The following is a 23,867-nucleotide window of genomic DNA, read 5'->3' as shown; positions in this document are numbered from 1 at the left end:
AATTACTGCGAGGGCATTTCTTCTTAACTGCAGGACATAATGGCTGTATGAATGAAGGTGCTGATTTATGCCTTAGCATGAATTTGAGAGGAAATTTGATTTACATTGAAAAGTCCACAGACTTTGATTGTACAAAACATTTTTCACTTATTATTGCATCAACCCTTTCAAGTAATTTTAGGCATGAGCGGATTATTAGACAATGGGTCCATGGGCACATGGACATGCAAAAGGCCCCACCACCTTTTTATTTCCCTTTGTGGTTGTTTAGCTCATTTATGATGTTATTTTGTATTTGTTTTTGATCTTTTTATGCCTCTTTGTGACTGTTTAGCGTCTCTTTCTGGTTGGTAATTTGAGTGACTTTTTGCAGATGAAGGCCAGGGGGTTGCTGATATTTTGTGCCCCTGTGCCTGTGCCGGTAGGCTCATTCACTATTCATCCATGATTATAGGTGAGAAAGTCTGATTTAGATTAGATAGATAGAAGATATCAGTTTACTTTTAGAAATACTTCTGAAATATGTCTTGCATCCCAGGACATTAACTGTTTCACACAAATACAAAAATACAAACAACACTCAATCAAACAACAAAATCATTCAATAAATGCTACAAATCACCACACACATTACAAAAAGTAGATACAGTGCAACATAATACCCATTACCTATTACATTCAGTGTTATACTCAGGTACATTGAGGCTACTTGAGGCCATACTTTGATGCAAACGGTTGACAGACTGAGGAAGAAAATAATTTCTCAACCTGTTCAATTGAGCCTGTGGGACTCTAAATCTCCTGTGTGATAGCAAAAGCTTATATTCTTCAAATAATGCGTGAGAGGGATCTTACGTAATATTACCAGCCAGAGACAACATTCTTTTAGTATACGCAGTTTCGAAATTTGAATTTGATTTTCAGACTGGACTTCAAATAGCATAAAGGACTCGAGCAGTCCGTGTATGTCGGTGGAGTAATGGTGCCCCCTTCTGCCCATAGTGGTAGTACAAAGCCTCAGCAACAATAAACGATTCTACATTTAATGGCCGCACTTATTTTCCACAGTGACACAACAAAAGAAAGGAGACAGTATGTAAAACTGTGCAAAATCAGGCTTTATTCTTTTTTTTTTTCCTGCATCATCACCTTTCATCATCATCGTCATAATCACCATCATTGTTGTCAACATCATCTTCAAAAACATCACTTACCGGAGACAGAGAATAGATTCTCAAAGAGACCCGCAGCTCAAACCTCTTGGCAAAATCAGGCATCAGCTTTGATCACAGCCCCCCACGACACAATGAGTAAGCTGTACATGTCCATGTCTTTCTGGGCAATACATTTCAGTGAGGTCTCCAATGTCCTTATTTACAATTTGCTCTCTTTCAGTGCCTCAGAGTCCATTCAACAGTAAGAAGTTTTAGTTTCAGGAGACACTGAAAGCCAGTCTCAGTACAGACATGGTTAAGATGTTGGATATTATAATCTCGCTGACTCCATAAATACTTTTTTTTCACCACTTTTCGTTGTCTACTGCAGGTCCAAGGACAGTCTGTTTCTCCAGTTTAGGCAAACGTTGAATAAGTGCAATGTCTAGTATAATGTCAAGAAAATACAAACCCACACGTACATACATACATACAGTACATGACTAACTGATAAACTTTGATTAGCTATACAAGGTTGCCGTTCTCCAGGGTGAAACCGTAGAGTTAATGCAGATCTATAACATCCAGTGTCCCTCAGGTTGGGGCTGGGAGGATGTGAGCTCACCTGGACTGGATGCTGTCAGTAGATAGTTTTGGAAAATTGTCCATGATTTTCTGTACAGTAGATTTTTGTAAGTTGTGAATCTGATGGGAAGTGTAGTTTGTTCACAAAGAGATTATCCACCACTTGGAGAAAAAGTGATGGCTACTTGAACAAAAAGATGGCGCGCGACAGATTGTGGTCTTTTTTTTTTTTTTTTTTGAACATACAACATAGGCAACAGATATAACATGTCCACAGATTAAATCCATTGTTTGTTTGTTTTTTAACATTGTATGACCCTTGTTGAGCCTGCTATGTCACTTCTATCCAGTCAGTTTTTCTTTTCTTTTTTAATTCCTGTTTGACGTTTGGAGGTTGACGAGTTTTGAAGGTGCATAATCAATCAGGACTGTCTCAATTCTGTTATGAAAAAAATACATTTGATAATATTATCAAAAACAAAGTGCCTAAAGTGTTTGTAAGTTTCGTTCAAGCCACACCTCGCTTATTGGATTCTGGGAGCGAACAAGGACAAAATGACAGAGTGCTGCTTGCCCCTCAGATAACCATGTCACAGACCTTAATTCATGTCATTAGTCAAAGAATATTAAATAAATGGATCGGAGATAATGCCTTTGCAAACACAATAAGAGAACAAACTTCTATGTGCATGTAAATCCATCACTTATTTGCCACAAAGGGATCTAATTATGGTTCGGAATGATTCTTTTCCTTTTTTTTCTTACTAGATATTCACAAAGAGAAATGATAAATAGAGATAATTAGTTCAAAGGATCAGTAAAAGTGCAGCAAGAGAGGAGAAAGCCCACTGTGTGTATGTGTGGAGAGCCATGCCAGTGACTACTTCCTTTTTTTTTTTCTTCATCGGTGTGTTACAGTTCTGCTGTAAATGACATAAAACTGAAAAAAGCTGACAGACTTTAACCAGGTTTAACCTAACTGAAGCTTAAATGAGCATGTGGAACAAAGAAGGGAAAAGGAAAACAAGAGGACCACAACAAAACAACTTCAAAAATAATGTGCTCAAGAGCTCCTCTGGCCTTCGGTATCAGGCCTGAGGTCAGCCCGCCCAAACATTCGCTGTCTGCCTGCCTGCGTGCCTCCGCTAGAGAGATGTCTGGAGAACCGCCATTAGCTGGAGTAGATCTGGGTCCCAATCACACGCATGATTTCCTTTTGCACCTTAGGCTCCTGGGTGTTGATGTTGGCATCTCCTACTTGGCCGTCTTCATACCTGCACATAGACATTGATGAAATTTGGTTTCTTTTTTAAACTTTTCATCAATTGCTGTTGAGAAGAACACTGTGTGGGATTTAGTGACAGCTAGCAGTGTAGATCGCAGATTGCTGAACCAGCTGAAAGTTCTTCCATGATCCACGCATAAACTCCTGTTTGAGATTCCTTCAGTGTTTCAGTGTGGTTTTTAGGGAGAGATGAATTATGAGCAGAAGTCTCTCCCTCTCCAAAAAAAAAAAACAGACCCTGTGATTGAAACCAGTAAAAAGCAATTGCACGTTACAAATCAGGATTTCTTCTACACTGCGAACCCAGCACCTGTTAAATTGTGTCACCTTTTTTTTCTGATAACTTAAGATCCAGACATTCAGGAGGTTTTTACCAGGAACCAGATTATTTGCAGAGGTCTCTTCCTCATCCAAACAAATATACCACTTGATTTAAACAGGTAAAAACACTGAATAAAGCAGTTTCATGTTAAAAAATCAGTGTTTTTGCAACGCTGCTCACCACTGAGGGATTTCTTGCTATGGTGTCCGACACAAAAGCACAAATGGCTCTATTTAGAGCCAGTGTTTATTTTGTCTATTCTGTACACTACTATGTAGATTAGTGAATATACACTTAAGAAAACATACTAATTATATTATATTCCATTTCTGACAACAGTTCACTGTAAATCTTACACACAGGATCTTTGAGTTTTACACTCCTGTCATCCTCATCCCCTTCATTTTAATATTACTTGGTGGTAAGGGGCATAGTTTAAATATAAACAGTTACAGTTTACTCTTATCTCACGAACAAGCCATAATACAAAGATACAATGACAAGAGATAGCCTTTTTACACAAAAAAAATGAGCCTCTTTGAGTTGCTCTTGTCTAGCAAGCAAGTGAATTAAAGTGAGTTGAGACAGGGCATTGTTTGGTCTGACACAACACATCTTCTTGTTTTTATTCTAATCGTGTCATCATTTCTTCGAGCTGAAAAACACAACCATACGCTGAGCACTAGTTCAGAATTGAATTATATTTAGCTGTTATTTAAATTTGATTGCAGGCCATCTCAAATCTAATTTCTAACTCAGAAGACAGCAGTGGACATGATAATAGACTTTGCCATCTGGTGAATGCCTGTTTCCAAAGCTTGGACTCAGAGCTGTAACATCAGCAGCCAGTGTGGACGGCCGCCATGTGTTATTTGCTGAGCTCCAAACAGTTTAAAACATTGTACTGAAAGGCTATGACCTGAGAGGAACCCAGTATAGTGGAGCAGTAACATCACTCAGCCATCAGCACAATTTATTCACTGCTAATTTAAAATGGTGATGAGTAATGAGGAACGGCTGCAGCATATACCATAATTCTTCATTAAATCATCTTCATCATCTGCAACTATAAAATAAGCAACCTGAATGATAAAGTATTTTAAGTGTGATGATTATTATTATTTTTTTCTAATTTGCTGTCTGTTCTCTACACCAGCTTCTTGAAAATGATGCATTTATTCTGTAGAAATGATGGAGGAGTTAAAGGTGCTGTGAATACTTACACAAAAAAGAAGCGAGTACAGACGTGGTCGGATACTGGACACACCCAGATGTTCCCATGTTTCTGCAGATCCTTCGATGTGATAACTGTTGAGAAAGAGAGAAGTGTGCTTCACCATGACATTAGAAATGGTAGTTTGTATTTAGTTTGTTTTGTTATTCTATCATTATTATTGTTGGTTGTACTGTAGTCGCAGTGTTGCTGTAGTTTGTGGTATTATACAAAACTACATGATGATGTCACAAGTTTGTGGTTACTTCTTTTTGAGAAAGAGTAGCTTATGTTCACGAATATTGATTGAACTTTCCTCGACCATGGAATTGTTAATTTAGGGTGGTGTTCTGCTTTAAGATCTTTGTTTTCTTTAGTTAGGATGCTGACAACTATCACATTATGATAATTGCTATGGCTTTTTTTAAAACTGCACATGAATACACTTAGTCACACTAACCAGTTTTATTGCAGTGTTAAAGATTTGACTTTATAACATTCTCCTAATGTTTGGCTTTTCTTTTGTAAAAGGAGACTGTTGTTTTCATTAAAAACAGTGTATTCGAATCATTCCTATAATAATTTGTTGATATTTTTATTTATATTGTTTTTATTTCAATATATATTTGTTGAGCGACAGATACACACCAAAATATGTTTAGCAAATAGACCAATGACACATATTAACCATTATCTCATCCTTAACATTTATGATACCTTCTACTTGTTATTACCTTCACACAGAGCGATGCAGTTTAGATTTCGACTCTGAAGAAACCTTGATTGAATTGGACGGCTCTATTGAAAAAAAAACAAGACAACAGTTAAGTCCCACCATGCTGCTGCAGTAAACACCATGATCTAACCAGAAGGCTGTTCTGTCACTAAGAATTACAAACACTGAAACAGAGTTTTATAGTTTAACAGAGACATTTGAAATCAGAATAAAAAATATTCTAAAATATGCACTGTGTTTTGTGCAACAGCCCTCATTTGGCAATCGGTGTTGATTTCTCTAAAGGCTTCCAATCATTCTCCACGTCTCTCACTTCTTTATTTGCATATCCTCTTTGTGTATAATGGGAAACTGGATTCATAGTGTCCAGCCGTCTTTTAAAATACTGTATGTGGTATCTCTTTATATGTGAGAGTGTAATATGTCCACATCGCTCACCTGTGGTATGGTGTTCATGCGGTTGTATCGCTGCACCAGTTCATCTTTGGTGGGCATGCGGTGCTGTCCTTTCCCCATTCCTGCAAGAAGCAGCACACAGAGAGCAAAAAACCCTGAGTCACAACGACCTTACCTCCAGTCACTCAAGCTGTGAAAGACCTTCCGCTAATGGTCTTGAGCTCCTTGTACAGAGACAAATTATTACCCACAGTGCTAACCTTCATACGAAGGTTGTTCCAAAATCCTACTGAATATTTCTACATTTAGAAATTAAACTGTCACATGGATTGCAGCTTTCAATATCAATATCATATTTTAAAGTTTTTATTACGAAACAATGTGCTTTAGATTACACTTTTAACTTCTGATAATTTCTACCTTCTACTTAAGTATGTTTTTATTGGTTTTAATCAAGCAAGGTCAGTCTTTAGCTTAGAATAATTGGTACCGGGTACTGCTTGGAAGCTTGTTAAGGGCCCCTTTGAGAACCTGCTGACCTCTTGTCCCCATAACCAGCACCGAAACCATAGTAGAACCTCAAAACCAACCTGTCAAATTGTGTTCCGTTGTAAATTCACTAAGGAAAGTACGATAAGGACTTCAATTTAAGTTTAAAAACTGTTTAAACATAAAATTATGTACTTTAACAATATAATTAATAGACTAATAGACTGTGTCTTGCGCTTGCTCCTTGCCTCACTGCGCCCCAAAAAGGCGTGTGGATCTATTGCAGTCCTTTGTAGATGATGTGGAATACTTTGATTGGTTTAAATGGATTACATAAGTTTGTGCATTTGGGTAGAATCAAATGACTGTAATCAATAATCTAGACTTCCTAAAACAGTTACATCTGTTGGAATGGATCTAAATCTGAACAGGCTAAATGTCTCTTCAACCACACCCCACGAAAAGAAAATATCATAAGCCACCAAAGTACAAAGTAACACACACAGATCCACTAACAGCTCCATTTTACACAGCCACAACATCATGTATGGTATGGTAGATGGCACACAAGCTCAGAGAAAAACGCCCAAGGCTCAGCACCCAAAACGGACACACAACACAGAGCGGCACAACACGACAGCATGGAAAGCTCCCACGAGTGAAAATGAAGTGTTCCAGGATGATAATCAGGCCATGTTACAAACACACGCAGTCAACGTGGTGGAATAAAAGGGGAGGGGGAGGGGCCAGAGGGGGCTGAGTGGCAAGGACGGAGCTGTTCCTACCTGAGTATCCAAAAGATATGCTGGAGATGGGGCTCAGATAGATGCCCTTTCCATACGCTGCCCCATGCAGCTTGGGTTTGAAAAGAGCAGGAAGGAAGGAAGGGTCACTGAGCAGTTGCACAGGACAGCCTCACTTACACACACGTCAGTGTACTCAAGCATACAGCACAATACATACCAGTCCTTATTTAGTTAAAACACAGGACACCATGTCAGTGTTTTATATGTTTCTATTACAGTTTACCTGACAAACCTCACAAACCAAGCATACTTCCCATACAATCCAAAGACAGTGGATTGCAAAGAGTGAAGAAAGAGAAGATTCAGTGATCTGAAGTGACTTCCAAAATCCACAGTCGCATCTTTAACCTGCCAACATATTTTCTCCTTACAACATAATGTAGTCCAGTTAAGATCATGTGACGCTCTTGAATTATATGAGTGAAATCTGTGAATAAAACGCTCAGATATTCAAGCAATGCTGAAATGAGACCATGTCTTATGAAGGTAGAGATGGATTAGTATGAGGATGACGGATAATGACGATGAGCCTCCACACACAAGAATGTCCAGGATGAGGAACACGGAAGGACCAAAGGTGTACAATGGTGTCCATAAGCCACATCGAAACCAGAGGAGAAATGAGAGGAAGAACAAAGAGCAACTTGATAGTTTGGGAGTGAAATGTGGGGAAGATGGAGTTCAGGACGTAGCACATCTGGAAGAAATCAAAAGGAACAATAGACAAGAGGTTTTGTGTGATGGCTGAAGCTGGAGGCAGACTCAGTCATCCTCCTCCTCCTGTGAAACACAATGACAGAGGAAGGGGGGGTGTCAATGCTCAAGGTGAAACGAAGAGGAGAAAGAGGAGGCAGACGAGCACCAAGGCAAGATCAAAGATGGAAAGTTCAAAAAGTTGGAGAACAAAGACGCGTAAATGAAACACATCAGCATGATAGAGCAATCACGGATGACATGAACGATTCAAAGATCCTTGAGATTTCACATTTAATTTTTTTTTTCATCTATTTTCAGGACATGCAGCTGTATCTGTGAGCAGTCATTAGCCACCATAGTGTGCAAATGAGACAATCCTGCGCCCTCTAGTGCTCGCTTCTTCTTTTCTTGTTTTATTATTTATTTATCTTTAACACACCTGGGTCACAAAGAGCAACGGCAGCTGGGGCATAATGATATAAGGATGCAGGTGGATGCTTCTGCCTTGGAACCATTTTTATGGCCCCATTTCAGCCAGTTGTACCCATCTAGTATAAACTAGGTTTAACCCTTTGAAACCTTGATCGACAGCAGATTTCTTGTGCTGCGTTCAGATGCCTTTTACAAGATGTTTAACCCCTCGAAACCTGAGCAAATTTGTTTGATTTCTTTAGAAAAAAAATATGGGTAAAAGGCGCAGTGAGCAACTTGTCAAGGAATGTCTGACAAATGGCAAGAAATTAGTAAAAGATGACAAGAAAATGACCTGAAATTTATTTACTTATTTTTTTTAACTTATATATCCTAAATATTAAATTAAAAAAGAGATAAAAATGGTTTTGTTTTCTCAATTTTTAAGCAGCTTATTTAAGGGTCATTTGTTTTCACTTTTCTTTTTTTGCTTTGTGCTTATTTTTAAGCTAATTTTCTTGTAACTTTTTAATATTTTCTTGCTAATTGTTGGGCCTTGTCTTGTTAATTTGCTCTTTGCCTTCTTCCCATGTTTTTTTTGAGAAATCAAACAAATTTGCTCAGGTTTCAAAAGGTTAAATAAACTCTTTAAATAACTGAAGCTGCTATTTGACCCTAGTCTGAATGGATAATGAGTGGTGCCAGTTACTGACCTTTTTATTGGAAGCCCTTCTTTTTCACCCACAGGAAGTCTATACTCACTACCATGGAGCTTGTCCTTTGCATCCTCCAGCTTCAGACCTAGCCTACTCAGTGCTCTAGGTGGTTAACCCTAACAGGGCACGCAGGCAGCCTCCTGACATCACAGCCGACACCACAGCCCCTCCCTTTGTCTCGCAACAGGAAGAGACATGCTGTCTGCTGCTGTCGGCGGCAGAAAGATGGCGGCCGACATTGGCCAGGAAAAAAACTGCCCTGTGTGCCCCGCTCGCTAAAATGCCAATTGCAAAAGCTGACGAAAGGGAAGCTGGCATCCATTAACTGCAAAAATGAATCAGCCGGACAGCGAGCCTGCTCTGTCAGAGAGCAGGTTTACTGTCCGAGAGGAGATGCATCGTAAATTTCCAGCCAACTGCCAGGGTTACGTACCTGCAGTTTGGTATAAGAAGCATTGACTAGTCCATTTCTCAGAACAGAGTGCCAGTTCTCTATATGGGAACCACTAGAGCAAGTGTAGAGAGAGGGAGACATGAGAAAGAAGAGATAAAACAAAGTGCTGTGTGAATGTAAACAGCGTGGATCTTAGAGTGCAGCGGGCCAGATCCACGCTGTTCAAACTAATACTGAGGCGCTTTTTCTCTGACCTTCGATTCACTGAAAGGCAATCAGCAAATGGACTTTTACTTCTATTTTATATTATTAACTGTGCTTAAAAATGACTTGAATTACTACTGTAAAAAATTTTTATCATTTTAGAAGTGTTTGGTAAAGCCTGATATTAGAATTTCATGAAGAGAGAAGATTCAAGTCGGCCAATCATAAATGAGCCGCTATAGTCATCTATTTATACTTTTTGTGCATGGACATTTTGGGACATTCTGTTACATCATCATAGAGTGCCAAATTTATCATTTAAACAATCTCACACAAAAAAAAGTATGAAAGGATGAAGATCAAAGATGACAACCCATCACTGCTGTCTTTTAGCACAAGATGGGTTATCTAATCTCCCGGCGCAGGTATCTGGACTGTCTTAAAATAAAATTCAGCAGTCACAGCAGTGTCACAAGTGCTGTTATTTTTACACTTTTGAAGCAGTATGTTCTTGTTTCCCAAAGTCTACAGAAAAGTTTTTTATTTTTCACATATCAGCTGTTTTTGGATTCCCTTGTAAATCTCACAGATTGTCACTGAACTGGCTCTTAACATGTATTTATATTTTCTATGTTTCTATTTATATCAATATAAATTGATGGCAGCCAAGCTGACATACAAAATTTGGCATTTCCTGCTGAAAATGATTAAATTTGTAGCGTAAAGAAAGACTGCTAGGACTGCTCATGTGTTAGCTGTACCCGCCGAGTGCCCAGATGGGCCGTGTGTATCTAAAATATTCAGCAAAGCCCCATCTGCTACAGTACAAATCTCGATCTCACAGATATTGCTGGCTCCATGTGCTGGCTTAGCAAGGTGGTTTCTGTGTCCAAGAGAATGGCCACTGCTCTGTGCTGTTGTTTGTTATGGTTCCATAAAAATCTGCTAGAGTGGCTTCTCCATCCGCAACATAATGACCAGGTGTTACACTGAGACGTGTTCATGTTTGACAGAGTGTACTGCTGTTATGCTAAATTATGCATGCATTTTAGTGACTATGCTTGATTTGAGATCTATTATTTACAGTCTGCGATTTCTCACATTATATTTGCCCAACAGCCGCAAGCTTAACAATATAATAACTGCAAATTATTCTCTGATATTTTATGACAGCCTAAATGATTTTAAGTCTGCAACTGTAGCTTTACGAGCTTTAAGCTCCAAAGTAGTCCTTCGAAGGAAACATAGAGCTTCGATTGCATGAATGCTGTGTCAGCTAATGAGAGGAACAAAGTGGACTCACTGGAAGGCAAAGGTGCTGCCATAAAGCTTCTTGGCAGTGCGGAAACGAGCCTCCTTGGCCGGGGGGCTGCTGAGCAGTAGGAACTGGTGGGAGGTGTGCATGAATTTCAGTTGCTATCAAAATGAGATCATAAAGGACAAGTGAGAGGAGGAGACAGATAGACAGAGTGAGTATTAACCATTAAGTGTGATAATGTTGCAGTAGTAGGGCACTAATTTGATATAGGACACTTGAGGGGATGTCATTCTGGTTTCCTACCCTACTCAGAGGCAGCTTGACGATATGAGACCTGTTACTGGAAATAATCCTGCAAAAAGACAGAGAGAAGATAATTTTAAAAAAAAAAATCTGTACCAACCATTGTGCTACTACTTTGCTTGAAACACAATGTTTTTTTTTTTATTTATATAGTGCATAAGTTATTTTAAGTTGTCAAAGCAGGAAAAAAAGCACAGGTGTTAGTAATAACATTAACAATGACTCCGCTCTATTCAAGCATCCTAGTATGCCAAGATAGTGTGACAGTGAGCCAACATGATACAAAAGCAGAACCATGAGACCAGCCAAATGGAATTCAGCCATCATTTAAGGGTAGCTTTGGTATTTTCAGCCTGGATCCTATTTTCCCATGCTTTTGTGTCTAAGGGACTCATGGGAATAACAATTTTTTAAACTGGTCCAATATTGAGTGACAGGGCTGCAGCTGACAGGGCAAAAAAGACTGCAGTGTAACCAATCGGGCATGTGCGCACCATCAATTTACGTCCACTAAAAGTGCCTGTTTTTGCCACTGGCATGCCCAGATTGGTATGAAAAAGCGTCTGATAACATAATGGAAAGATTTCCAAAAGACAGAACTTTTTGTCAAAAAGTAATATTCTTTTTGTTTAACCACAAAAAGCCCCGAAATTGCAATTGCCAAACCCACCAGATTTCATCAATAAACAGTCATTTAAGCATGCATAGAACCTGCATATTTTCACACCAAACTGATTAACAGGTTGAAAATTTTTGAAGCAACTCTTTAAGTTTATTATTTATAGCTTTGCTTGTCCTGCTTTGAAATGTCAAAATGTCCTCCATAAATAAGGCCTATGTGGCATAAGCCCACAAGCATTACTGCGGTGTCCATGATCAAGTTAGGTATGCTCTCTACATATCAGTCATGCCGTTTATTATTTTCTGAAAAGAAGTAAAATCCTGTCAACAAGCATAGCAGTGTAAATCTATTTTTTCAACAGATCCTCTTGACTCACCACTGTAGCAGAGGATGGGCCAAAGGGTCAAGTTTGTCCATCTGTTTCTTGATCTCTAGATATGAGCCCTAGAAAAAAAAAAAATACACAAGCATGTGTTGTTTTCAGGTTGTTGTTTTTTTTTCACTTTTTTTTTTGTCTAAATCCAAATGATAAAATACTTGGATCTAGATAAATTTCAGTCATGGGGTGGATACAGAATGGATTATCTTACTTTAAACAAAAAAAAATTCTGGATCATATCTTAAACATTATCCAGCTGCAATCTGGATCCACTGTGGCCCTTCCCTTCTTTCCCCACCATCTCCTCCTTGTACCTGGGTCATTTCCCGAATAGACATGACGCTGTCCAGTGCTTTCTGCAGTCTTTCATAATTCTTCTTCTGTGTTCATCGGTTGAGCCAAACATCCATTGTATGCAATGAGAGAGGGAACAACATACAGACATCTAAAATCACTAGTAAAGGTGAAAGTTAGTCCAAATATGATCAATTTTGAATTCTTCTCTTTCATCTCATGAAAAAGACAATAGTCATGGCACAATACTTCAAAGATGCTACTAATAACATTATCTTAAGCATTACTGTTATATAATGTCATGCTTTTAGTTTGTGAATAATTTTGTTCAGTCAGTAGCAGTAGTTTTTAACTGAACAGGAGTTGTGTTGTCACGAATTGATGTAATCTTGGACTGAAATGTGTGCACTAATTTAGTTAGTGATCACATTTCTAGTATTGAGGATACTGACCTTTGGGTTGAAGGCCAGAGTTTTGGGGTCATTGGGGTCAACGACTGATGGATAGGGCTCAAAGATGATGCTCTTACGGGGTGACTCGAGGGCAGCTCGACACATAGCCACAAGTAGATCCACCACCTGTAGAGAGGGATTTTACATTTACATTTTATGACTTTACTGTATGTGATGATGTCATCGACTCATTTTGAGTCTTTTATTGACTCTTTCTTTTTTTAGCCTGCCTCACTTCCGAAAACATATAAGCAGAGAATAACTAGAAATGAATGCCATCACATCTGACTCTCGAATCAAATGTGTCACTGTTTGACAACATTTTGCATTCTTACGTATATGTTAGGCTGTAATGTTTTAATTTAAGGTGCAAGGGAATTTAGGGTGAATAAGGCTGATTTATTGCAGGAAAAACTATGCAAACTAGAGAAGTGCACTCAGTAGATTGCAGATCAGCTAGAGTACCAGTTGGCTGCATTTCAGCCTCGTGGTGACGTGATCGCGGCAAATCTCGTCAGCTCCCTATTCTTCCAGAGATTTTTTTAATCTCATATCGTGCCTAAGTTTAGTGGATCATAACACATCAGATATGGAATTAATCTGCAGATGCTTAGGTTCAAAATGACACCAACTTTCTTTGGCTGTCAGCTTTTAAGCCACAACAAAGGCTAACATGTGGTCTGCAACAAACTAGGTAAGGCGTGTTGTTTTTAGATTATTATTTGGAAATGCCTTTTGCTCAATACTTTTGCTACGTAATTTGGTTGATGACTTGTGGCCCTTACCAGCTGGTTAAGGGGAGTAAGAAGTCAACAATCAATGAAGGTATAAAATAGTCATGAAACAGCTTTTTCAACAACTGTGAATCCCCACAACCACAAGAGGTCCTTGAACATACAGCCATAGATGCGCACACAAAATTTTAGGTTAATTGGGCCAGTAGTTTGTGAAATTAGCTGTGGACAGACAGATACACACACAAGTGGCTTCAGCCTGACAGAGATAATGATCTGAATTATATCATATGGTGTCTGTTGTGTTGTTGTCACCTCTGCTCCAGTGGCCACTTCCTCTGCAGCTCCGGACATCACACCAAGAGTGTAGAAAGAGAACACACACAGCTCCCTGGTGCACACAGCCGGCTATACAAACACACACACACAGACAAAAAGAGACGGAAACACACTCATTTGAATTTATACTACATTATCTACACACACATACTGACACAAACTCTTGTTCTCACTCTTAATCTTGCTCCCTCACCACTACACTGATGAAAAATCCATTAACAGGATCTTATTACTAATAGAGAGAGAAAACATCATGTACATGCTATTCATAACGGTTTTTTTTTGAGTAATACAGAATGGTTTCTAAATCTGTACTCTGTGTTACTCTTTCTCATCTCCAATACCTTCAGCATGGATCCATTCTGAAAGACGTGCTGTTCGTCACACACCACACAGTACTCGTTGAGCGTGGGGATCCTCTGCTCTGAGTACTTCATTATCTGTGTGGAGAAAAGCACAGTGGTGTCCCCAGTTATCACTCCCACCTCCTGTACTGCCATATGAAGGCATAAAAGCTAATCTGCCAGCAGAATTTTCACACAACTTCAATGCTGCACTGCAGTTACGACTGGCTTACGAGGTCCTAGCACAACAATGCACTGTGGGCAATGCCCTTTGTCACTGTCAGCTAACAGCAGACACTCATATCTCCTTTAGGCCTAACCTGCACTAAGAAGCCATACTCCAAGGTGGGGATGTTCTTGCAGTGGCCGCCCGCCTGGGATGAGAAAAACAATTCAATCAGCTGCCTCGTGGTAATCTGCGCAGGGGCCCTGGCCGCCGGGACAGCCACAGTCTGATGAGTCAAGTGAAGACAAAGCATTATGGGAAACGGCGTAGCAGCCATGTTACGGTAAGGGTAAGGAAAGGCTCAGGTGGGAACAGTGCAGGTGGCGGGTGACTGAGAAGAGGGTCAGAGTGGATCACAGTGGATTAAAACAAAAATATACAGTGCCTTAAAAACAGCATTCATCGGTTAATATTTTGTAGAATTGATTTGTGTGAATTTGACATGTGAGTGAGAAAATAAGTTGGAGGACAATTTTGTTAATGCCAATGTTAAAATTTAAACTGTAAGGTTTTTAATTCCAAATCTGACAGATGCACGTGTGCTGATTTGTCCATATTTGCACTGACCTGGCTGTTTGGTGGATAGCTGAAGAGCTCCCCTTTGGGGTTCTTCATGGTACACGAGATAGAGCGATTCATCAGGCGCGTCACTCTCAGCTCAGGGACACTCAGCTTCCCTTTTAAAACTGTGTCTTGGATCAGAGGAAAACTTGGAGACCTAGAAAAAAAAGAGAGACACAATTTATGCCTTTTACTTCAAACATTTTTCTATGGTGAGATGCTGTAGTCCATGTCTTTGTAAAAAAAATTACACAGTAAAGGTTTTAGCTTGAAAGGCCAAATCAGATATTTTGCTTATTATTACTTTGAGTAAAACCTCAATTATCAATAATATCCTTTGCAACATTTCCCCAGCTACAACCTTCTATGATAACATTGCAAAGTCTTTTTTTAAGATTAATTTTTGGGGTTTTCCCTTTATTTGACAGGACTGATGATAACGTGAGAGGAGGAGAGAGAGGGGGGATGGAGTCGAACCCATGGCCGCTGCAGCAAGGACAAAGCCTCTTGTACATGGAGTGCCTGCACTACCAGGTGAGCTACTGGGAACCCAGCATTGCAATGTCTTAACATGGTTAGTACCTGGGTAATTTTATAGTGACAGAAATACACACTCACACTACAGTAAAGTACTAGCTCTGACAACTCATATCTGTTTGGGCAGTAGCTCCACGTCACTAACTGTTAATACACAAGAACCAGTGCTCACTTCTACCATCACTCTCAGTGTATCATCCATGTACACACTTGACATGAATCTCCTGTCAGGTTGTGATGATGTCAAGACAGCCAAGTAGTTAGTGAGGCTGACCTCCGTCGAGTGTGCCGAGATTCAATCCCAGAGCACCCATAACTGTCAAAGCATGGCAGAGTAAGACAGAGGCCGAGAAGAGTTCTTCCCCCCTTGGGAAATTGGTTGAGATTGTCAAATTCCGAGTTTAAGTCAGTCTGCAACATGTGTTGTCAGAGATTCCTTTTCCCTGCCTGTCTTCTTTGCCACAGTTCATCTTTCGCAGACAAAACTTTGCAGTATTTCCTTCACTATCTTCACTATCTTCCAACAATCTTCAGTCTTGGGAAAAGAGCTCACTTGTATGTGAGTAAATGTTTTCATATAAGCACTTTTCTATATCAAACATCTCCAAGTGATTTACAGAAGAACAAAGAAGAAAGACAAAGGATAGACATAAAATAGCAACATAATTTAAAAGTAATAAATACAATAACGTAAATCAAATAAAACTGCAGATATCATTCCCTACGAGACAGGATATTTCCTGCACAAGGCATTTGTGACAAAGTACAGATTAAATACTATTCTAATTCGTAGAAGTAATCGTTCATCAGCATTATTGAGCTATCTCTAAATGATAATTCAAGGTGCAGTGTTCTTTAGTGTAAAATCACCTGAAAATATGAATTGTTTTGTTTTTGGTACCTTAGAATGAGCCCTTTATATCTACACAAGGAGCGGGTCCTCATCCTTGGAGTCCGCCATGTTGCTCACCATGTCTCTACAGTAGCCCAGAATGGGCAAACCAAACACTGGTTCTAGAAAGGGCTGTCCACGTTTAAGACATGGACATTTAAAAACTTTTAAATATCTACCTACCATGGAACGCTGCAAGAACATTCTGCAGATGTTATGCCAAAAACAAAAACAGCATTTTTAGACATAAGCAACCAAAACAAGCAACACAATCATAGTATAACAATTGAGCTCCATTGCTGGAAACTACAGCCGAGCTGATTTTTCACTGAAATGAAAATATACTTGCATTATCATTGGCCAATGTTTGTTATTGTGAAAATTGTAACTTATTTGAGTGTCAACGAAAAGCCTAAAATGTGCTTATGTTGTATATGAAACATGGGTTAGTTGTGTAGATGTCTTAAAAGAGATACACAGTGAGAAAGAGACCTACTTGGGTATGGGGGAGAAGATGCTGAGCCCGGCACGGAACTTCTTGATGGTTCCTCCGGCTTTGAACCAGCTGTGCCTCTTCTCCTGCTGGGCCTTGAGGAACTCATTACTGAGGTGCTTCCACTGCTGTGAGGTGAACGTGCTCAGGATCCTGTCGTGTTACAAACAAGGAAATTGAAGTAGGAAAATATGTGAGCGAACCTGGCAGACAGCAGAGGACTCAAAAGAATCAGCTTCTTTTTGATGTTGTTGTGCAGTATTATCTTGTCTGGGTTGAACAGTCAACCAGAGGTTGAAAAAATAATGATTTGTATTTCTGATGTAGCACATTTAGTTACGCAACATGTCACTTTTAATAGGAAACGGAGGCGAAATAATGAAATCCACTCCGTACAATTCACTATAAAACATCAGAGGTGCTCAGTACAATAGATGACGTGACTTACTTTTTGAGCTGCAGGCCGAGGCTGAAGCCTTCTTTATTGGAGGGCTGGAACACTTCTACTGACGGCTCTGAGTAAAGATGACTAACATTATTACACAGTGCAAAAATACACTCACGCACTCTTTGTTGCACTCTCCCTCTTGTATAGCACATATTGTACTCACCTCCCACGCTCAGTGAGTGGCACAAATACCTAAAGTCCCTCCCAGAAAACCAACATCCACACTGACATCTTTACTCACCAGGTCCATCGAGGTACTGAGAAAGAGAAAAGCGCAGTCTCAGAATAATGGGCTCTGTTCTGATAACTTTCCAAGCTGTCGCAACCTCCTCCTGAGTCAGACACACACACACATACACACATACACACAAATATACAGAGTTAGCATCCTAATTAGGGCCATTTCTCATTACATGAATAAATTATGAGCACACGATGCATTATAAATGATGTGTTACTTTGCAAAATGTCAACGTTGGAATAGTAATGGGCAGAGAAGGAGGAGGCGTGTGCAGAGAGAGAGGAATGCTGACTCACATCTAAGAAACTGATGTTAATATGAAGATCGATGTCCACGTCATCAATGGTTCCGTACTCCCTGTTCGGAGACACAACAACAGATACAGTTCATTTATCACCAGTAATGGGATGCATTACACTCCAAGCCTTTCAACTCATTATCGCTTGAGGGAGAAAATAGGGGTTATTTTTTCCTATTTTGGAAACAGTCAGTGCCTAGTTAAAATGTATACAAGAATATCTTTGAACTGTGCCTGTGCAGTGCAGGGCAAATTAAGTAGCGCAAACAGACTGAATCATACCACCACTTGGATTTTTTGGCTGTTTCGACATTTTTCACAATAGGTCTCAAACAGCTGTGTGTGACGGTGAGTGTGTGCTGTACCTAACAGAGACAGCACTGTCTGTGTAGATATCTTTTACTGCCTCAATATCTGCATCCAGTTGAGGGTGGCGGTACAGGTCAGCAGCGCAGCTCCCCTGTAACAAACAATATATTAACAGTGGACACAACTATAGCACAGGACATGCTACAGTGGTTCCCAACCTTTTTTTTTTTTGTCTAGTGAACCCCCAGAGCCCTCTCAGATTAATTCAAGTACCCTTTAATGACACCACCCATCATGTTTCAAAATACATGTTTAACACTCGTTTTCACGGACAAAACATTTTGTTCATCGTCACTTCAAATGTGTTAAATTAGCCATTAAAGCAAGAATTAAATTAGTTAAATTAGAACCGGAGAAAATAAAACATGAACAGCTAAACAGGACAGAAGGCTTTGAGGAGTAAGGCCAGCATCATGCAAAATAGGACATGTAAAAAGCAGGCAGTCAGCACAGGCAGTTAAAACATGATAATATAAAATCACATTAAAACATAGAGGACAAGTAACACCAGAAGAGTGCAAAATGATAAACTGATTTTTTTTTGGCAAAAGATATGGATGCATGGTTGATATACACAAACATTCATTAAACATTATTGTAACAACATCCACTTTACATCATAAACTGTTTTGAATAACATTCAGTTTAAGACAATCTTAAACTTTATATTTTGAAGCTGCTAAGATTTGTTTCTATGCGATGATATTCTCACGTTTAATATATTTAAACAAGCTAACGTACATCATAGCTCTGTAATATACTTCCTAGATCTGGTTTCCTTAAGTGGGAAAATCGTATTAAATTTCACAATGCTGATTTAATATTCAGAATTTGGAAGAGATTAGCCCCTTCCTTATTTACCACATTCATCTTCCAGAAAAATGTTGACAGGTAACCAAGAGGAAAACATCCTTCGGCTGGACAACTATTACTATTTTGGAACATCTTACCATTAAATATATGCAGCATAGCATGTCTCACTGTTCCTTTGCATATAATCTTAAAGGGACAGTTCACACTAGAATAAAACAAACAGATTTTTCATCTATTTATCAATCTAGATATATTTTAAACTGGATGTTCTTCAGGGCAATTTTGTTACATGAAACTGCATATTGTATTACTAAAGTTTATCCATTGCTCTTAGCTATTTATGACGATTTATCTGTAGCTTTCATCTATCTTTTCGTAACTCTGCTTTTTTCTGTGTTAGGTTTTCAGCCTGTCATTTAATACATTCTGTAGTTACCTCAGCAGATTTGTTATTCTCCATAAATAGCATTATCAAGTATTAATAATAATAGTCGACCCAAGTTTGTCATCCGTGTTCCTGGTGTCTAGACTTGAAGTCAGACTCTCATCTCCTCGGCTCTGAGTGTGTGGAACAGATCCTACACTTTCATCCTTATCTTCACTACGCTGCTTTCATGTTCTCTGCCTTGCATAAAAATGAGTTTTAAGTCCCAGACTGGATTTACATTTCAATCACAGGACTTGAAAGATAACAGCAAAAAAGGATGACTAACAGATTAAGATCTTCTATGGAAGTGAAGCATTGAATTTTATGAGATGAGATAATAAAATAAAAAGGCGGCCACGGAAATGAATTTGACAGTGTTACTCGGGACTGATACTTTAGGTCGCACAGGGTGATGGTACTAAACCTGTATTGTACTTTTGCGGAAAAAGTCATATCTGCTTTTGTCAGTTTGCAAAAAAAATCACGAAACACAGACCAGAACCCTGTAAAAAATTGACACATGCCTTAAATTGTAACGAACCTCCTGCTTCAGATGAATGTAAATGTTTGCCCTGCTAGCAGGAAGGCATTAAAATGGAAATGTCAGTCAGCTGGCCCATCTGTTCTGCACCAGAGCAAAATATCTCAACTCAAGCAATTCACCACATTGCCATGACATTTGGTCTGAATATTCATATTCCCCAAAAGAATGATTCTGAATGATTTTGGTGACCCCTGATTCATTGTCTGGTGCGAGCATTAGGTCAAATATTTCGCTTGACTGACTGACATAGGTCTATGACAATATCTCGAAAACAAGTTGCTGGTTTTCTGTTAAATATGCAGTGGTTATTTATGGTCAAATGGTTCAATTATTAGGGAAAGGAGAAAAAAATCAATACAGCATAGTATCACAATTACATAATAAATAGAAATGACACTTTTGGTAGCCCACTAGAATAATTAAATCATTTGCTTTTTCAGTCCACTTGATACAGTTTGCTGCAATAAAAATGACTGGAATGAGATGAATAGACTGAAAACTTTGTCTCATTAGATAAACAACTGTTGACAAAGTTCTCCTTTGGGGACATAATTTGCAGTTTAGAAAAAAGTAAATAAATTACAGTATATCACAATATACTATATATATATATATATTTATATAGTATATTGTATATTGTGGTGAGGCCCACCCTTATTAATTATTATCTGCTTTTTTTGCATAAATACCAAAGCAGTAGCAGTCGTAACTCAGCAAAACACATCCTATAAGAAGCTTTTTTATATTTCTTTGTTGACTGAAATAAATAAAAGAAAAACACATTTTTAAATAATTTTAGGTCGCAGTAACGTCAAATGACAAAGACAAAAGCATAATTACTAAAAAAAGAAATGTCCATATCCTGACAAACATGAGATTAAACACATAGCTTTACTGTAAGAGGGGTAATACAGTAGCCTGTGCTGTACCTGAATGCCATACAGGAACTGTTCTGACTCGTTCTCCCCGTCCGACTCCTCGTCTGTCCAACACTGGCCTTTGATGTCCTGTGGGCCCACACATTGTGAAAAGGCCATTATAGTGGAGTGGAAAGAAAATGCAGCCTCTCTCTATCATCCTTTCATCTCACATCCTTTCTCACATCTCCCTATTTAGCCTCGCGTTCAAAACACCAGGCTTCAAAACACTGCTTTATATAGCATCTCAAAGAGAGAAAGGAAGAGGCGTGATTTATTTCCAAAAGAGAGGATACTCTCTGACAACCTTCAAAAGAATACGCAACTGACAGTCAGAAAGGATGAGATAATAAAAATGTTTTTTTTGTTTTTTGTTTTTTTTAAGAAAAATAGCCATGTCTTTTGTCATTTCCTGCAGAGTTTGGAGGCCTGGAGGTCCTGTTGCACAAAGCTACAGTATTGAAGTTATTTTATGTAATTAGATTAAGCTAATACAATATTTCAACATCACTGGAGAGTCTGCACTTCTGTGAGCAGCCACAGCAATGTAATTATAGCAAATTTACCACTTTCTAAATCTTAAACACGCCAGGAATGGATGACACAGCTGAATCGTGTGCAGTAATAACACCAATAGAATCCTTGCTGTCTTACCATTGGGTCTGCTGTTCATAGGGCTCACTCAGACAGGTTTAGGCCTTTGAATACTGCCAACCATTGCAGCCTATTTCCAGGTGCAGGGGAACGAGAACAGAAAACCGAAGAGCTCTGGCCGACTGCCTCTCTTTCCCGCACCCTTCAGGACCGCAAAACCTTGGAGAAACAGAAATTAAAATTCAACAAAGGGAAGAAAACATGAAACACAGAGGCCATCTCCAGTGATGCCATGCTTTGTAAACGGTGCCCTCCTCCTCTTTTCTTTAAACGGTCCACACTTCACCTTGCCATGTATCCTAGCAACAGCCATCTCTGCCTCCTTTCAGAGTGGCATTAATCACCGTGGAGAGAATGTGTGGGAGATATGTGCTGTATGTTCAGTAACCAGGATGTATCCATCTCTTTGTTTTGTTGTGATTTTTTTCCAGGAACTTGCTCTATTAATACCAAAAGACCGAAGGCTGGCGCACCTTTATAGACACGAAGCAAATGATGTCAGTGCATTGTCAGACTGATGTTGTTGATTTGCCTGGCAAATAAATAGAAAAAAATCACTGAAGCGCCACATAATTTCCTGTGTTAGGGTACATTGTAGACACACTGTGTTAAATATTTGCAATATTAAAGGCTGTTTTTTTGTGGGGGGGTTTTTTAACAGATTTTAAATAAAAATAATAGTAGTTGGCTATGAATGATTTTTTAGGGTCATGGTGAGAAAAATGGTTTTGAATTTTATACAATTCACAGATAAATAAGGGAAAAATCAGAAGATAAGCTGGAGGGGTAAACAACATTGCTGGTTTAACAGAGGCAGCTACACTGCATTTCATGGCGGCCCATTACATTTTGTGTCAGACATGTAAACAATGAGCATGGGTCCTTTCAAAAACACTTAAAACTCGCATTTTTCATTCACACGGCAGCACCAAATTAAAAACGACTATTTACACAGTCTGGTGCATTTCTAACCTAAAATAATTAGAATTAGAATTCCTATCAGCACTGAATCCTGAGATGTGTGCAAACAAAGACTGGATGGCAATGTAGCTTGGCACTACAGGGCAGACTGCCTTTACAAAACCATCAACATGAAGGCATCTATGCAATTTATAGGTCAATATAATTAAATGAACACCAATTATTAATTTCCTTTTTTTTTGCTGGACTAGCACAGTACACTAAGCTAATCTCTACCTTAGACTGGGCCATTATCTTCATGTCGAGACAAAATAATCATGATATTGTGCTTTTTCTCATCCTGATTGTGGATGTGTGTCCTTTTTTGTGTTACGTATTCTTGCCTAAATCCATTGCAGACATCAACTGCATCCTATCAAGCAAGGCTCCCCCGTCATTACCATCCTCCACTTCAGCTTCTCTCCTCATCTCTACGTCTGCTTCCCTGCGATGTCCTCAACCCTGCTAGCATCTACACCCCTCCACCGCCCCCACTCCTCGCCATCCCCATAGCCTCCTCTGTCGTCTCACATACCAATAGAGCCTCCAACACAACACACACACACACACACACACACACACACTCACACACACACGTACACATACACATCCACCACCGCCGTCCCCATTCCGCTTTCTGATATTTAACACAAACACAGATGCAGTCAGGCGGATTTTCCCCTCCCCCCCACACTCAGCACTCCCCCCACCCCATCCATCCACACTTACCTCCACAGAGGATGGAGACTCGGCTGCCGTCCTTGCCTCAGCTGCTCCCCCTCTTAAAGGGCACACCTGCCTCTCTCTCCTCGATGGCTGTTTTCCACTGAAATGATAGATGACAATAAGCCCATTAAAATCGGAAATTCAAGAAACCAGAGCCACAATCCCCCAATTCTTCAGCGTCTGTCCCTCTGTGCGCGTGGTGTGTGTCTGCAAGCAATCCAGCTGGTGTGTGTGAGAGTCTGTGTGTTTATCTATTGCAGATCTCTGCTGCTACTGCTGTCTTATATTTTTGCCTGACAACACTGAGGGGTCTGAGCATGCTCAGTGACTGTGAGACCAGGCAAGCCAGTCATGTGACCTGCAGCTGACTGCACTGCTGCTGAGAAGTAAGAGGAAAAATGGAGGAAAAATGGCTCTGCTTGTGTAGATGCGTCTGCCTGTCTGTGTTTGTGTAGTGTGTGTGATTGCACAAGTCAGTGTCTATTGCTGTGCATTCACGGTTTGGATGCAGCTTCTGGTTGATCTTCAAGAGCTTGTATGTCTTGTTTAAATGTATTAAAATAAAAAAAAAGAAAAAGAAAGGAAGCATAAATTTGCATTTGTGCATTACACTGTAGCTACACTGCATG

The 23,867-nt window shown here is 39.4% G+C and overlaps 1 protein-coding gene and 1 long non-coding RNA gene across 7 annotated transcripts in view; one reads left to right on the top strand and one right to left on the bottom strand.

Moving 5' to 3' along the window:
- LOC148190447 (uncharacterized) overlaps positions 1-23,227 on the top strand; it is a 52,800-nt gene extending 29,573 nt beyond the window's left edge. Inside the window, exons 2-4 of the long non-coding RNA XR_015777002.1 lie at positions 14,446-14,641; positions 15,348-15,453; positions 22,872-23,227. This is a non-coding gene — a long non-coding RNA (uncharacterized LOC148190447). The remainder of the gene's footprint in view (positions 1-14,445; positions 14,642-15,347; positions 15,454-22,871) is intronic.
- On the bottom strand, positions 1,098-23,569 carry LOC121966102 (protein mono-ADP-ribosyltransferase PARP6). 6 transcript variants are annotated; one of them, XM_042516377.2, is made up of 23 exons: positions 23,242-23,564; positions 21,553-21,711; positions 20,911-20,988; positions 18,194-18,288; positions 17,827-17,887; positions 17,531-17,621; positions 17,290-17,356; positions 16,845-16,994; positions 14,926-15,076; positions 14,453-14,584; positions 14,133-14,228; positions 13,765-13,857; positions 12,716-12,841; positions 12,284-12,346; positions 11,967-12,034; positions 10,969-11,017; positions 10,711-10,823; positions 9,243-9,315; positions 6,966-7,035; positions 5,734-5,813; positions 5,294-5,357; positions 4,570-4,654; positions 1,098-3,013 (listed from the first exon to the last, which is right to left on the bottom strand). In XM_042516377.2, exons 2-23 carry the CDS (start codon positions 21,553-21,555, stop codon positions 2,911-2,913), a joined length of 1,911 nt encoding a protein of 636 aa, XP_042372311.1. In that variant the 5' UTR covers positions 21,556-21,711; positions 23,242-23,564; the 3' UTR covers positions 1,098-2,910. The 6 variants fall into 6 exon arrangements, 5 of the variants coding, with proteins under 5 accessions (XP_042372311.1, XP_042372377.1, XP_087936268.1 ...); XM_042516443.2 differs by having other exon boundaries at positions 12,284-12,349; positions 14,453-14,506; XM_088080142.1 differs by having other exon boundaries at positions 12,284-12,349; positions 17,531-17,546.
- Positions 23,570-23,867: the final 298 nt, after the last annotated feature.

This window comes from Plectropomus leopardus, chromosome 1 (genome assembly GCF_026936395.1).
Source record: "Plectropomus leopardus strain MGB_pleo_1.0 chromosome 1, ASM2693639v1, whole genome shotgun sequence".
NCBI classification, from domain to species: Eukaryota; Metazoa; Chordata; class Actinopteri; order Perciformes; family Serranidae; genus Plectropomus; species Plectropomus leopardus.
This window is presented reverse-complemented; position numbering and strand designations above follow the sequence as displayed.

Bases quoted from the DNA above. Each gene is read 5' to 3' on its own strand.
- LOC121966102 (XM_042516239.2), bottom strand. From the start codon at position 21,018: ATGGCCTTTTCACAATGTGTGGGCCCACAGGACATCAAAGGCCAGTGT. The intron at 17,357-17,530 runs GTGAGTAAAGAT...ATCTTTACTCAG, and splicing joins TCAGTACCTCGATGGACCTG to AGCCGTCAGTAGAAGTGTTC. The intron at 16,995-17,289 runs GTAAGTCACGTC...GTAACACGACAG, and splicing joins CTCGGCCTGCAGCTCAAAAA to GATCCTGAGCACGTTCACCT.